General features: G+C 37.8%; 1 protein-coding gene and 1 non-coding gene across 5 annotated transcripts; one reads left to right on the top strand and one right to left on the bottom strand.

The window, feature by feature from the left end:
* Window positions 1–464: 464 nt before the first annotated feature.
* Window positions 465–572, bottom strand: LOC131309074 (small nucleolar RNA snoR100). Its single transcript, XR_009194747.1, has one exon. It is a non-coding gene; the product is annotated as a small nucleolar RNA snoR100 (small nucleolar RNA).
* Window positions 573–7,726: 7,154 nt separating this feature from the next.
* On the top strand, window positions 7,727–11,802 carry LOC131307917 (guanine nucleotide-binding protein subunit beta-2-like). 4 transcript variants are annotated; one of them, XM_058334660.1, is made up of 6 exons: window positions 7,727–8,020; window positions 8,182–8,276; window positions 9,086–9,510; window positions 10,459–10,816; window positions 11,266–11,379; window positions 11,529–11,802. In XM_058334660.1, exons 1-6 carry the CDS (start codon window positions 7,915–7,917, stop codon window positions 11,562–11,564), a joined length of 1,134 nt encoding a protein of 377 aa, XP_058190643.1. In that variant the 5' UTR covers window positions 7,727–7,914; the 3' UTR covers window positions 11,565–11,802. The 4 variants fall into 4 exon arrangements, with proteins under 4 accessions (XP_058190643.1, XP_058190642.1, XP_058190645.1 ...); XM_058334659.1 differs by having other exon boundaries at window positions 7,749–8,020; window positions 11,266–11,436; XM_058334662.1 differs by having other exon boundaries at window positions 7,751–8,020; window positions 8,182–8,271.
* The last annotated feature ends 2,577 nt before the right edge of the window (window positions 11,803–14,379 follow it).

Below are 14,379 nucleotides of genomic sequence, written 5' to 3'. Positions count from 1 at the left end.
TATGATCGATTGTTAAACCAAATGGTGTTTGGTTTGTATTGGGGAGTTCTGTCGATCGAGGTCGAGGATAGTTGTACTGGGGTTGGGGAGTTGTTTGGTTTGTAATGTTAACTATTATCAAGGATAGAACCAGTATTTTACCCTAGCAGTGGCGAAATGTATACTAAAAAAATAAAAAGATTCATTACAACATTAATTGTAATCGGCTACAGAAAAAATTAAAATAACATAATAAAAACTATAGTAAATGATGTTTTTCATTTGTACATAAAGTATGAAAAAAGACTAATTTTAATTTCGGGCATCGATAATACCACTCCAACAACAACAACAGCAGAACCCATGTAGTCTCCAATCATTGGGAGTATGAGCGGAGGAGGATTGGAGACAGACCTAACTTTTAACAATATATACAAAGTGGCTGATCTCAGAATACCACTTAAACAGTAGCCTCCCTGTATGTGTTTTTTGTTGAGGAACCATGCCTCTAAATCAAAACCAAATGACATCAGAAAGGGCAGGCCTATAAATCCAATTCAATTTATATGCACATTATTATGCTTCCTTCATTGATAGTTCAGAGCATCGGTATGCACAAAGATAATGTCACTCTCCAAATCCCTATATAGATTTTCCAAATTGATAACCGCACTCCCTTTTGGAAGTGACATTATAATTAAATTTCCTTAGTTTTTTAGGTTAAGTTATTTTAGGGTTAGAATTAATGTGAAGTTTTTTTTTTCTTAATTACACATCATCATTTATATTATTTCACTTTGACTTATTCAATTTAGTTTTAAAATTCTTTTTTGGGTCTCTTTTCTTGAAAAACAAATAGAAGATTTATGACTAGTATATAATAAAAAATAAGGAAAAAATCTAGCAGTGGCGAGACTATATAAGTTGGGGATAAATTTTTTTTCACATATAATAATTGCGTTTTCTAAAATTCTTGTCGTGGCGGCCGCCGGCACTAGACCTCCCTATCCCATCCTTGACAATTATCTTTGTTTTGCGCAATTGTAACGGTGGATAATCTGTGTGGAATTGGGTTTATTGAATTTCTTGTAATCTGTTTTTTGAAAGATAGATTTATTTGTGGGGTCATGACTTCATGTGTTCCCTTTAATTGTCAACTCTTGTAGTAATTGAAAAAAAATACAAAAAATAAAGAATATTTGTGTGACCTCCTTGCATTCTTTGGTGTATTTGTAGTTGTCCTTGGTCATGTTGAGATGAGAAATACTTAGATAATTACATTGTTTACTTGCATTTTAATGCTAACGGGTTAATATGCTTGCAACCCGGGATTTAAAATTACGAATACGTTGCTAGTGTTTGATAATCAGTGCTTGGTAGGTATAATTATTTATGAGGCTCAGTGAAAAATCAACTCTAACGGATATCAATAGGTATGTTGGATGGAGTCGGTAGTCTTAGCATGACTGATTTGCAAAGCCTTCCCACTTTTTACGGCATTTAAATAGTTGACAATTATCTCATTCTAAAACTTTAAAAATTGGAAATACCATTATTTTCCTGACCTTTCAACTATTCAAATAAAACCAAGTTTGTAAACCTTGTTAATTTTCAAATCGAATATCCGTTTCTAGCCCTCAAATACATTACGCTCAATTGCTACAAACTATGGGCAAAAAAACAGAGTCTAAAATTGTTGTGCAAAATTATCAATTGGGTTCAAAATTTGGGAACTTTTCTGGTTTTGAGTAGTGTGTTGTTTGGTTATTAAGAGCAATTGATGAAATAAGAGAAAAGGAATCGGTGGAGATGATGCAGAGGGGATCAATCTTTGGTCTAGTGTGGTGGGTAACGTTTTGGTCTTTGATTTCAATAATGCTACTAGCACTTTGGATCTTTGGTTTAAATGGGTGGGCATGGGGCTTCGGTGGGTTAAGAGTCTTTAAGACCTTGATTTTTTCTTTTAATTGCCCAATTATCTGTTAGACACATCAGTCACTAATTGACAGCAGCGATCACATTGGCACATGGTTTCAAAAGAAACGATTAAATCGAAACAGGAAAAACTTTGAGAATGATTTTGAAACTAGTCTCAATTTGTAGGGACCAACAGATAAGCCAAGAAAAACTTTTCATCTGGTTCCTTCCAAGAAAAACACGTGGCGTGTAACCGATTCCTTCCAAGAAAAACACGTGGCGTGTAACCGGTTCCTTGCTTTGCTTGGCCTCTACTCCTAACGATCTCCACCCCCTCACTCTTTGCTCTCACTCTCTCAGTAAACCCACTCCCAATGAAAGTTGACGGACCGCCGCTCTCGCCGCCGCTCTCGAAGCCGCGGCTGGAAGGCGATGCCTGGGAGGAGTTTCTAAAAATGGCTCCTCCCGGCTTCCGCTTCACCCCGACTGACAGCGAGTTGGTAACACATTACCTGCTGAAGAAGGCGAAGTCGCTACCGGTTCCATTTCCGATCGCCTATGTGTCCATCTTCATGGATCTCTGATTCTTTTCTTCTTGCTATGGATTTGGATAAAGATTTTCTTGCAATTTCTGCGGTTAAGAATTCTGCTCCTTCGCTTTTTTTCCTGGAAACCCCAACTCTGAGAAAATGAGCATGCCACTTGATTCTCTGAATTTAATTGACCGATTGGAAGAGTAGGAGTTTTCTATTGTTTAGTTGGACAAGATTTTTGAAAGAGGAAGAACAAGAGTGGGGAATGAGGGACTGGGAGACCCTGCTTGGCAGGGGTGCCAAGCGCATCTCGGCCGTCCAAAACACTGATGCAAAGGTGCCGAACAGATTTAAAAAAAAAAAAAAGAAGGAAAAAGATGTTTCGATCCGGACTGTTGATTCCGAGATGAACGGCCGGATTGGCCGCTCAACACCCGCTCGGCAGGGGTGCCGCTCAGCAGGGTCCCCAGGTCCGGGAATGAGAGTATTTGTATTACACAACTCAAACTTTTTTTCAGCTTGGTACAAAATGGCTACTAACTATCCCTAAATATACTACTCTATGGAAGGCTTTAGTACAAAAATATTTTCACAAAAACACTCTAAATGTTTTACAAGGATATTCTAGAGCTTCAAAAGTTAGATATTTTAGAAGTTCTAAAAACTAGATATTATATCTTCTTCAATAATATCTTCCATTTTGGATTTTGACAATTGGACCTCTGCCTTTTTTTTTTTTGGTCAAGTGAGAAGATTGTATCGTTAAACGTCCAGCAACACTTACAAAACAGAGATCATTATAAAGAACTTGGACAAAGCCAAACTCATCGTCTAACAAATACAAAATGAGTAAATCACAAGGCAATCGATATCTTTAATTCTAATCCAGGCATGGCCTGATGCAACAACAACACTTTTAAACTGTCTAACATCTAATTAGGAGTCTCAGACGAGAAAAAGTGCAAAGGACAAAAGACACCAAATACCCAGATGATCAAATGCGCTCCAATGAACTCCTAAAAACTACAGATCTACCAAGCTGCCACGAGTTGCCCCGCCAAAGACATAGTGTAAGTATAGAATGTTGAAGCACAAATATCGTTGTGAAGCAACATCGATTGAGAGAATCCGATCTGTAGAGAAAATTCGTTCAAAGATGAAACTAACAACTCTCTTAAAACGAGAGACAAAACTCTTACAGAGCAAACGACAAGTCGTTGATTTGGAGAGACGGAAGAAAAAAAGAAAAAAAATAAAAAAAGAGAGTCGAAAAAGTAGCATGACCTTCCCCTCCCGCCGCCGCACATGGGTATGGAACCCAATGGAGGAGGGGAAAGGAGAAGAGGAGTTGTTTAGACTTAACTTTCTTGTGCAATAATACTAAATTTAGTTTATACTTCAACAACGTTCACAGATATGTACCGAATTAGGATAGTCCGACTTTTTCTTAATAAGTAATCGTAGGATATGTACCGAATTAGGATACATGTATAAATCGCAGGATAAGCGGTTGTATCGTAGGATTTCTATGCAAAAGGAATACAAGGTGGGATACATATCGTTATCCGAAACAGACGATACAAATCGTAGCATACGTATCATGTATCGTATGTTTTTAACAACTATGATTGTCAATTGTAGTTTATGTAGTTTTTTTTTTTACTCTACATTTGATGCTCCCATTTTTGATATATCACTTCTTGTGATAGATCGCTGGCTATACAACATCAGTTTTCACTCTCTCTTTTTAATAGAAGAACATGTACTGCATTCTTTTTCCTTATAAACTATGAATATGTTTGCGTGTGTGCCCGAGCGCGCATGGTTGTTTGCTACTTGGATTAGGACATTAAATATTAGGGTGCCAATTGGTATGGACTTTAACCAAATTTGGTTTTGCACCTTTATTTTTCTTGGTTTGCAACATCGGCGATGATGTACGTCTTTACTTGGGACTGGGAAGATATCTAACAGGGTGCACATGGCTTTGTTGTACAATCAGCATATCTGAAGATTATGTTTAGGAAAAATGCTACATATATAATAATTTAAACACAACATCAAATAATAACTTTTCACATACATGTGGGGTCGGTCCACACATATTAGTGCGTGTGGGCTTCACATGTATGTAAGAGATTATGTTTGCATTGTTGTGTTCCTAGCATTTTTGATATAACAAAATCATTTTCATTTAGGCTCTGTTTGTTTAGGCGTAAAATAATATTTTTCAGTAAAATATTTTACCTATTTTTCGGTGTTTGGTTGTGTAAAAATGAGGAAAATATTTTACATGTAAAATATTTTTCATTAATTGGATGAAAATAACTTACCCTTAAATCTTCCGTAAGTTATTTTTCGAAATTAATTCGCTGCCTTTTACTGTAATTGTCACTGCTCAATTTTCTCGATCATCAGTCATGACCCACGTTCAATTCCAATATTCTCAGATCTCTCCACCATTCAATTTAAGCCCCCCTATCTCTACACTATTTTTGTCAATTTCTGAAAAATATTTTTCAAGTGCCAACCAAAACCGAAAAATAAAAATTTGAAATTTATTACTAAAAAAAATATTTTACATTATAAAACATTTTACATCGAAACAAACGGAGCCTTATTCTTATGGACTAGGGGGTGTGTTGTCCCTTCAAGAGACAGGTCCCGGCCCAGGGGGCCCCGCTCCAGTCTCACTCCGACGATTGGAAACGTTCACTTCGTACAACTCTACAAGTTGAACAAATATGTAAAAAAATCAGCTCGATCGGATATCATTAAGTGTCTAATCGAAACCTTTTTGTCTTAAAAAGAATGGATCCAAAACACTGGATCAAATCTACTAGAACCTATTATTGACAAGTTATATGTGTTCCGATCAGGCACTTAAAGATATCGAATCAAACTGATTTTTTGCATACTTGTTCAACTTAACGAGCTCTACGAAATAAACGTTTCCGATCGTTGGAGCGAGACCGCAGCGGGACCCCCTCTGCCGGGACAGCACACTGCTGTCCCTTTAAGGGAAAGGGACAGCGCGCCCCCCCCCCCCCCATTTATTGTTATACTATAAGTGGTGAGCCCCATACACACACTAGAATGTGTAGTGTGTGTGGGACACCACTCATATGAGTGGTAAGTGTGTGTTTGGGTGTGAATATGAGTGTGGGACTAGCTCTATTGTTTCGCTTTAGGTATTCAATAATTCTAATAACACACCTATTTACACACCCACACTCACAACAAGGGTGGGGCCCACACACACTGGATGTGTAGTATGTGCGAGCTCCACCTTTGTTATGAATATGAGTGTGCGAATGAATGTGTAAATGGGTGTGGTGGTAGAAGGAGTCCTAGGTATTTGGCTTACTTTTCTGTACTCTTGACAGCTTTCTCTTGTTCATAGTGTTCTTGCGCACGTGCGCTCTCTCTCTCCCCAAACCTTTGTAGACCAAATTTAACCTTAGACCACAATGTCTATTGTTTGGTTCACTCACCAAAATGATTTTCTAATTAATTTCTTGTTAGGATCTAAAAATCTTCAAGCTCGCAAACCAGCTTCCTCCATCTCGCCACCCATTAGATGTCCGGCTCTGACTGAAGCTGGGCTCAAGCTCGTCCTCTCCAAATAGCCATCAAAATCAGTTACTTGTAAGAACATGAATCTGATCACATGTAAACAACAACAGTGTTAAAATGTCAAACCATGAGGAGGTAATCTGTACTAAGAATGAGTATGAATCGGATTGGTTCGGTTTCATAGTAAACCAAACCACTATCTATGGATTATGAATTTGAAAAATCAAACCAACCCACAAAAAGTATACGACCAAACCATTAGACTACAGTTCGGTTTTGGTTTCAAACCAAAGTTTACTTGAAACTGATATATCATCTTCGTAAAGTATTTAAGTACTCAAAAATGTGGAGATAACTAAGAATTGGTTTTCATTTATAAAAATTTAGGAATTAATTGAACCGTGAATGAAGCATTATATACCATGTGTTTTTGGTGAACCACAATTATAGGAATGAATTGTGATATATAGAAATTTATACTAAATAATTTTGGCAGTAAATAAATACTAAATAGGACGGTGGATTGAATAGATTATTAATTTAGAAAATTAGTTGACTATATATAACTCTCATGTATATTTGGTATATCTAAATTAAATGAGTTATATAAATATACGGTTCGGATTGGTTTGGAACAGAAACCATTAACGTAAATCCAAAGATCAAACCATTTAATGCAGTTTCTAATTTTTTAAAATCGGAACCAAACCACACTACTTAAAAACCAAACCAAATCATTTGGTTTGGATTGGTTTGGACTCATGAATTCGCAATTTGACGGATTTTTTGCTCACACTTAATTTGTACTTTGCCCTTTTCATTTTGTTAGCGATTCCTATGGAATCTACAGAATTTGAGGTTTGGAGGTGTTGTATAATTCAGACATTATAGTCCATAAAATAATTTACCACCATATGACAAAGCCTTGCAAAAGTATCTAACGTATATTGTTGCGCACGAAAATGAAATCCCAAATTGCAGTCCTCACAAAGTCCATATCCTTATCATCACTTTCAGAATTATTGTAAAAGGCCAGGGGTAGTTGGGTCTTTTTGTTCTCACTAGAAATTGATAATTCAAAATGAGAATGGAAATTTTCTTCCAGGGTGATTATTAAATTGTGCCTCTAAACTATAGTTTTGAAAATGCATAGTGAGATAATGTATTGTCACAATTCATCTCCCAAATGGAGAAACTGGAAAAATGGAGAATGAGAATGGAGAATTCGGCTCCCAAACAGCCTCTAATTTTTCCCTTCTTTCTATTTTTTTCCAGGAGAAAATGAATTTTTAGCCTCGGGGTTGGCCTGGCCGGGGGTCAAGGCCTAAGACAGTCACATAGATTTGCTTTCTTCTAGAGTCTTAATTTCAAAGCCTTCTGGGTAGTATCAACTCTTTTAGATCTATTAGATGTTTGCCCGATCCTTAACTTCAGAGTCTTGAAATTATTTTAAAGTGTGTGCCAACTGGCCCAAACACCTAATTATGGAGTTGTCGTAGTAATAGAAAATAAAAAGAGAAAAGGAAAAATGAAGTTATATTCTGTAACTTGACATTATTAGCAGAGAAGATACTACAAGAGCAGACACCACTTGGTTGTCATTTAATAGTCTGTCATAGTCAACTGTATCATTTTGGGGACCCACAGAACATCATGTGACGCCATACCTACTAATCCTCTCGTCAGCACGACACGTCACCCTTCCCTCTGAAAACTGGTCGGAACCTCCCCCACCCCTGCACACACGCAAGCCTCCTCTCTCTCTCTCTCTCTCTCTCTCTCTCTCCTCTAAACGCCAATCTCTCTCTCTCTCTCTCACGAGTCATCAGTTGCCAATTGACTAGGATGTAGATCAGGTTTCAAACCAAAGCTTCAAAATGGCTGTAACCCGTTGAAATCCCCCCCCAAAATGTCAGTTACGGAGCTGAAAGAGCGCCTCGTGGCTTCTACGGATACCGTAAATTCCCTCAGAGAACGCTTGAAGCAGAAGCGTCTTCTTCTTCTCGACACAGATGGTTCAACATCTCTCTCTCTCTCTCTCTCTCTCTCTCTCTCTCTAACTCGTTTTTCTGCTCTGTTTATTTTCTAGTTTCCTTTTGTGTTCTTTGACACCGTTGATTGCAGCACGTGTTAGTTTTGCTCAGATCTGTTTGGTTTTCGGTGATAAAATTTGCAGTGGCGGGGTACGCAAGGTCCCAAGGGAGGACTCCGGTTTGTTTCGGCCCGACGGATCTGGTCTGTTGTAGGACACTGCAGGGTCATACCGGTAAGGTAGGGTTCACAATTGTGACAAATTTCATATCTATACATATATACGAGTGTATCTACATTAGTGTTTTAGTGGAATTGTTTGCTTCTGTTGATTTTTTTGGTTGGAAGCTGAAAAGAGGTGAATTGGGTGGAAGTTTCTACCCTGTTTCAGTTCAATTTTTCCCATTTGTAAGAATGTTGCTACACGTAAGTAGAAGAAAGTGAACTCTTAACTTCTGGTTTTGAATGTGACCTAGGAAATGGACTAAGGTGATGCTATGCAATCAAAACCGGTACCTGGAGTGGGATGCTACGGTGCTAGTGGTTTTCCTTCTCCCATTGGTTTCGGAATTGCCTCCAGACAATCTGGGAGAATGGAATCAAATTAGGAAAATTGGGGAGAAGCTTTTTGAGACCATTATGTATTTGTTGAACTAAAACTAGTGTTAAGAAATTTATTAGGTGGTTAATGTCATGTTAGTACTTGGAGGTATAGGGGGTTGCTATTTTAGTGGTAAAACTTTCTTAGAGCAGCCACTTTGTGCATATGTTGTCAAAGGTTAGATGTGTCTCCAATCTTCGCCCACCTTTATCCCCATCGATTGGGGATTAAATGGGTAATGTTATTGTTGTGCTAATGCGTTAATATTATACCCAACATATGTATAGGGTCTAATGTTACTCCCATGTTGGGTAATATAATTACTAATACTTGAATGGTTATTGAATATTGGGAGACTTATGAATAATACTACTGTAAGTATTTAACATGGCAACATTATATTGACATCGGTGTAAGGCAGGATTTTAATCCGTGAGACATTTTGCAGGTTTATTCGCTAGACTGGACTCTGGAAAAGAATCACGTTGTCAGTGCATCTCAAGATGGGAAGCTAATAGTGTGGAATGCTCTCACAAGCCAGAAAACTCACGCCATAAAGTTACCTTGTGCTTGGGTCATGACATGTGCCTTCTCTCCAACTGGTCAATCTGTTGCGTGTGGTGGGCTTGACAGCGTATGCTCCATCTTCAACCTGAATTCTCCGACTGACAGAGACGGGAATATACCTGTATCAAGAACGCTTAGTGGGCATAAGGGTTATGTTTCTTGTTGCCAATATGTTCCGGATGAAGAGATTCACCTAATAACAAGTTCGGGTGATCAGACTTGTGTTTTATGGGACATAACTACGGGCCAGAGAACTTCTGTTTTTGGAGGCGAATTCCAGTGCGGACACACTGCTGATGTGCTGAGGTACTCTCTGGATTCCAAATTAGCGTGCCTAATTTGGTTATTCTTTTTTATAGCGATATTTGTACTGGTTGAAACCTTTTCTTGTTTCAGCTCATAGTTGAAGGCAGAAGTAAGTGCATGAGTAGTTGACTCACAAATCCAATCTAATATACTCATTTCAATCTAATTACTCCATTTCCAAATTTTGTTGGCTGTAATTCATTTGGAAACGATACGGTAGTAGATAAAATTGAACAATCAATTTTTGGAGTTGATGCTAACGCGAACAATTTTCTGCTTTCCTTCGATTGACAGTTGTGGAAGTTCTTCTGAAGTTAAAGTTTTAAAGGTCTCAAAAACTTATCACTTGGATATCTGCCACAACCATACATATGTTCCCAACTATTCCACCACCAATGATGACCTCTAAACGTTTTCTGCTCAAGGACTTTGAGTGATATCATGAACTCGGTACATAACCTCTATAGACTGGCCCCGTTCCGCTTTATTTCTAAACCTTCTTTTTCAAAAAGAAGATAATTTCAAACTCAAATATAATGAAAATGAAAAATAATATTTCAATTTTTTTTGCACCATTTAAAAGATCTCAATGAGATTTATCAAACAAGATTCATATTCGTAGAAAAATTATTTGCGTAAACACATGATTTTTGAGCTTGAAATTACCTTCTTTTTCTAAAAATTCTTTTTTTAAAGAAACCGGAATGGGGCCAACAGCAAGTTGTGTGACTATCAGTCTACGTTACCTGAGAGTAGAGGAAGGGCCCCCACATAAAGATAAAGTTTCCATCTTTCCAATAATAGAATCTATGCAGATCTTAATAATTCTTTTCTTGAATAAGATTGTGATTTGGTAGTTACTTCCCTGCTCTATAAACTTACTGTTGATGGTCTTTTATCCTGTACTTAACGATGCTTTCTTTTGATTCCATCACCTTATTTTCTCAGTGTCTCGATTAATGGATCAAACTCAAGAACGTTTCTGTCTGGTTCGTGTGATGCAACTGCCCGATTGTGGGACACTCGTGTTGCTAGTCGAGCGGTCCGGACATTTCATGGTCATGAAGGAGATGTCAATGCCGTGAAGTTCTTCCCAGATGGGAATAGATTCGGAACTGGTTCAGATGATGGGACTTGCAGGTTATTTGATATTAGGACTGGGCACCAGCTCCAAGTATACTCTCAACAGAATGGTGATAACGATGACCGGCATGTCACTTCCATTGCTTTCTCCACATCAGGAAGGCTCCTCTTTGCTGGGTACTCTAACGGAGATTGCTATGTATGGGACACTTTACTGGCGAGGGTAGATATTTCTTCCATTTGACTATCTTTAGTTATACCATAATCATGGAGGGAGATTCTTATGGATTCTTGCTTCGTCTGTGTTAGAGTGTACATAATTAGTCCTTGGTATCATAGACTTCTCGTGTTTCTAGAAAACAAAATGAAAGACCTATAAAGTTGAAATAAGTATATCTTGAATTTCCATAACCCTAGTTTAACGGTAGTGGTTGTGTCTGGAAAATAGATGCATCAGGTGATGCCTTTCTGGCATGGTTAGCCTTTACATGTAGAGGGACCAGATCTTTGTTTTTTCGAGTCACCTTGGCTCTGAAGGTTTGTTAGTTTCTATTTATGAGAGATTAAGAATGAATGGGAAGTAGTATTTAATAAATAGTGAACCTTCACATTACTAACTTAGATGTTCTTTCTCTCTGCTCAACTTTCTTACTTTGTCTTTCCTGTTTACAGGTGGTGTTGAACTTGGGATCTCTTCAAAACTCACACGAGGGTCGGATCAGCTGTTTGGGCTTGTCGTCTGATGGGAGTGCCTTGTGTACAGGAAGTTGGGATACAAATCTGAAGGTGAGCCTGATTCCTACCACGGCCTATTATAGCTTGCTTGTTGTTTTATCATTCCAGGTCTGCATTCCTCCTTGTGCTGCGTTTCATTGCTAGAAAATTGCAGTCCTTTTTTCCTTTCTAACTCCTATAAATTCTGTTTCTGCCTGCAGATTTGGGCCTTTGGCGGGCATCGAAAAGTGGTCTGAGTAGTTGGGATATGTAGTTCATCCGAGCCGGATGTCTTCACATTACTGGACTATGGCAGCGGTACTTTGTTTCAAAAAATATTTAGTCCCTCTACTGTTTGTTCTTGCACTGCCATGTATAGTCTTTGGGAATTTGAATTAGATAAGCCATTTGTTTCTTTTCAACTTTTTGCTCTCAAAACTTCCCTTGTCATTATTCCTCATCTGTTTATCTCAGCTAACAATCTTATATTACTTACTTTTAGGCATTTCCAATCTGTTAAAGCTATATTGCTGTGTGCAGACCGCAGATTTTGCGAAAATGAAAGGGGAATGGAAGTTCCTCGATGAATGATAGGGCAAGTGTAACGAAGTAGACAAGTTTTTTTCTGGGTGCAACGAAATAGTCGGGAAATGTACAGTAGAGCCAAAATGAAGAAACCAGGAAAAATAAATAACAAGAGGGGTGAGGATTAGATAATTTGCAACTTTTTTGGGATGCTTGATAAGCTTTCATTTAGAAATGGCAACGGGACGGAGCGGGATTTTTTATTTATTTTTGCATACCCCGACCTGAAAATCATTACCCGACCCGACCCGAGTTTACCCGCCCCGCCCCATAAAAATTAAACTATAAGTAAAAAATTAAAAAAAATGCAAAATAAGAATAAAAATTATCTAAAAAATAAAAGTTTTGAAATTATTTTTGTGTCTTTTGGTATCACGGTTTTATCTAAACTTGTAATTGCAATCAGTATTTTAGATACTTCATTCCATTTCTTTATGTGTAGGATTTATTATAAATATTTGAAGAAAACTTTTTAAAAAATCCACTAAACATCAATAAATATCAATTTTTATTTATTTTTTAAATTTGATTAGACTACTTGATAGTAAAAAAACATTGTTTTTTGGATTAATGCTAAAAAAATTAAAGGACATGTATATAAGTATATACACACACACACACACACACACACAAATATATATATATATATATATACAGTCCGGATCTCCTAAGGGATCCCGCACGGCCTTACCGTGCGGGACTCCCCTTTTCCGATCGAATTACGACGATCCGAGCCGCTCAAAGTGATCAGAACGTGATTTTAAGGGTACCCATGAGAAATCAGCAAAAAAACTGATCGGGAAGAGCTTGATCCGAACAGTTTTTCATTGAACGGTTCAGTAAAAAACTGTTCGGATCAAGCCCTTCCCGATCATTTTTTTTGCTGATTTCTCGCGGGTACCCTTAAAATCAAGTTCTGCATACTTTGAGCGGCTCGGATCGTCGCAATTCGATCGGGAAAGGGGAGTCTCGCACGGTAAGGCCGTGCGAGATCCCTCATTGGGGCGGGGTACTTTCGCCCCGAACCCGGGCGGGTTTTTGGAAATTTTACCCCGACCCGAACCCCAAAAAATGGAGTGAAAAAACTCGCCCCATTCGAGATGGAACGGGGCGGGTACACTTGCCATCCCTACTTTCATTTGAATTTGCACCCTTTGGTGGTAAGGTCGTATTCTTTCAACTTTTTTTCAAATAAAAAAATTTCCTTTTCGAAGTTACTATTTAAATATATATTTTTCATGTATAACTACCCCCATAGGTTGTGATCTAATGCATCCGAAGCTTTCTTCAGCCAAAAGAAAGCCAGGCAAGAATCTCATTTTTTTGGTAGTACGTTAGGGGATCATATCTGGCAATGGTTCTTCGGACAATACCGTGTGATCGTCATCAAACGTGCCACACAAGAAGTGCCAGGTGCGCCTTTGGGGCTGGATATGACACATCACACATTCCTCACGATTCTCCCTTTCACAAGATTGGGTTTTGCGTAAGTATGGATCTAGGATGATGCAAATCAGCTTCTTGTAGAGCCCTGCAGGGCGCATGTGGATCATCCAGAAGTGTTTTCAACGATCGCAATTAGAAACGAGTTTGTTTTCAATTCGGACCATTGATTATCGATATGGACGATTCTGATGTGTCCTGCAGGACGCTCTATTGAGAATTGCTTTACAGCATCCCGAGGTCCAGTAAGGTATTACTGTATTTTTTTCTATCATTTGTTCCACTCTAAACTTCGTAAGAAAAAGCTTTTCAAAAAAATAAAAGTAAATACGTAAGAAAAGTAAGACTTTCATGTGAGATAAAGTTATTATGATCTAAATCCGCATCCACTAAAAACACTGTTTAGATATTGCAATTTCTCTCACTAATTATACTGGGTCCCACATGGTTTGTCTTATTCACTACACTTGAGTGTAAAACGTAAACAGTGAAAAAAAATCTTATAGTGCTATATGTTTCATGTATAAATCCTACCGATCAAAATACACGAAATTAATGTAAAAAGATTGAGAGAGAGAGAGAGAGGAAATGTTAGTTACTTAGATGAAAAGGGCTAAAGAGAGATGAATAGTGACCAGTTAACAAAGTTCTGTTTCAAAATGCGAAGGGCGTTAATGTGGATGAAATGTTCTATAAGGTTAGACAGTGTGAGTGAGTTTCTCATGATTCTCTCTCATTTACTTGATATTATTTAACAAGGACCGGTTTAATGTGAAAACTCACTTATCTTGTTGAATAAGTTCGTAAACAATAGTACTTTAGTTCAATTGTTGAGCGTTATCAACAATATTGATTACTCAATAACTCTCGTAATTTCCTACTGCAAATATATATATATATATATATATAGAAGATTGTTAAATTGATTTCGTGGCGAGCAATTGAAAAAAAAACAGATGGAGATCAAAGGCCAAAACCACAAGTTTTTAGAGTACACGTAAGGTTCTTTTGAGGTTTGAAGAAACAACATACGAACATCAAGAA

This window comes from Rhododendron vialii, chromosome 11a (assembly GCF_030253575.1).
Source record: "Rhododendron vialii isolate Sample 1 chromosome 11a, ASM3025357v1".
NCBI classification, from domain to species: Eukaryota; Viridiplantae; Streptophyta; class Magnoliopsida; order Ericales; family Ericaceae; genus Rhododendron; species Rhododendron vialii.
The sequence above is the reverse complement of the archived record's forward strand: the minus strand, read 5'-3'. Positions and strand labels throughout refer to the sequence as shown.

Bases quoted from the DNA above. Each gene is read 5' to 3' on its own strand.
- LOC131307917 (XM_058334659.1), top strand. From the start codon at position 7,915: ATGTCAGTTACGGAGCTGAAAGAGCGCCTCGTGGCTTCTACGGATACC. The intron at 8,021-8,181 runs GTTCAACATCTC...TAAAATTTGCAG, and splicing joins TCTTCTTCTCGACACAGATG to TGGCGGGGTACGCAAGGTCC. The intron at 11,437-11,528 runs GTCTGCATTCCT...TTCTGCCTGCAG, and splicing joins TTGTTGTTTTATCATTCCAG to ATTTGGGCCTTTGGCGGGCA.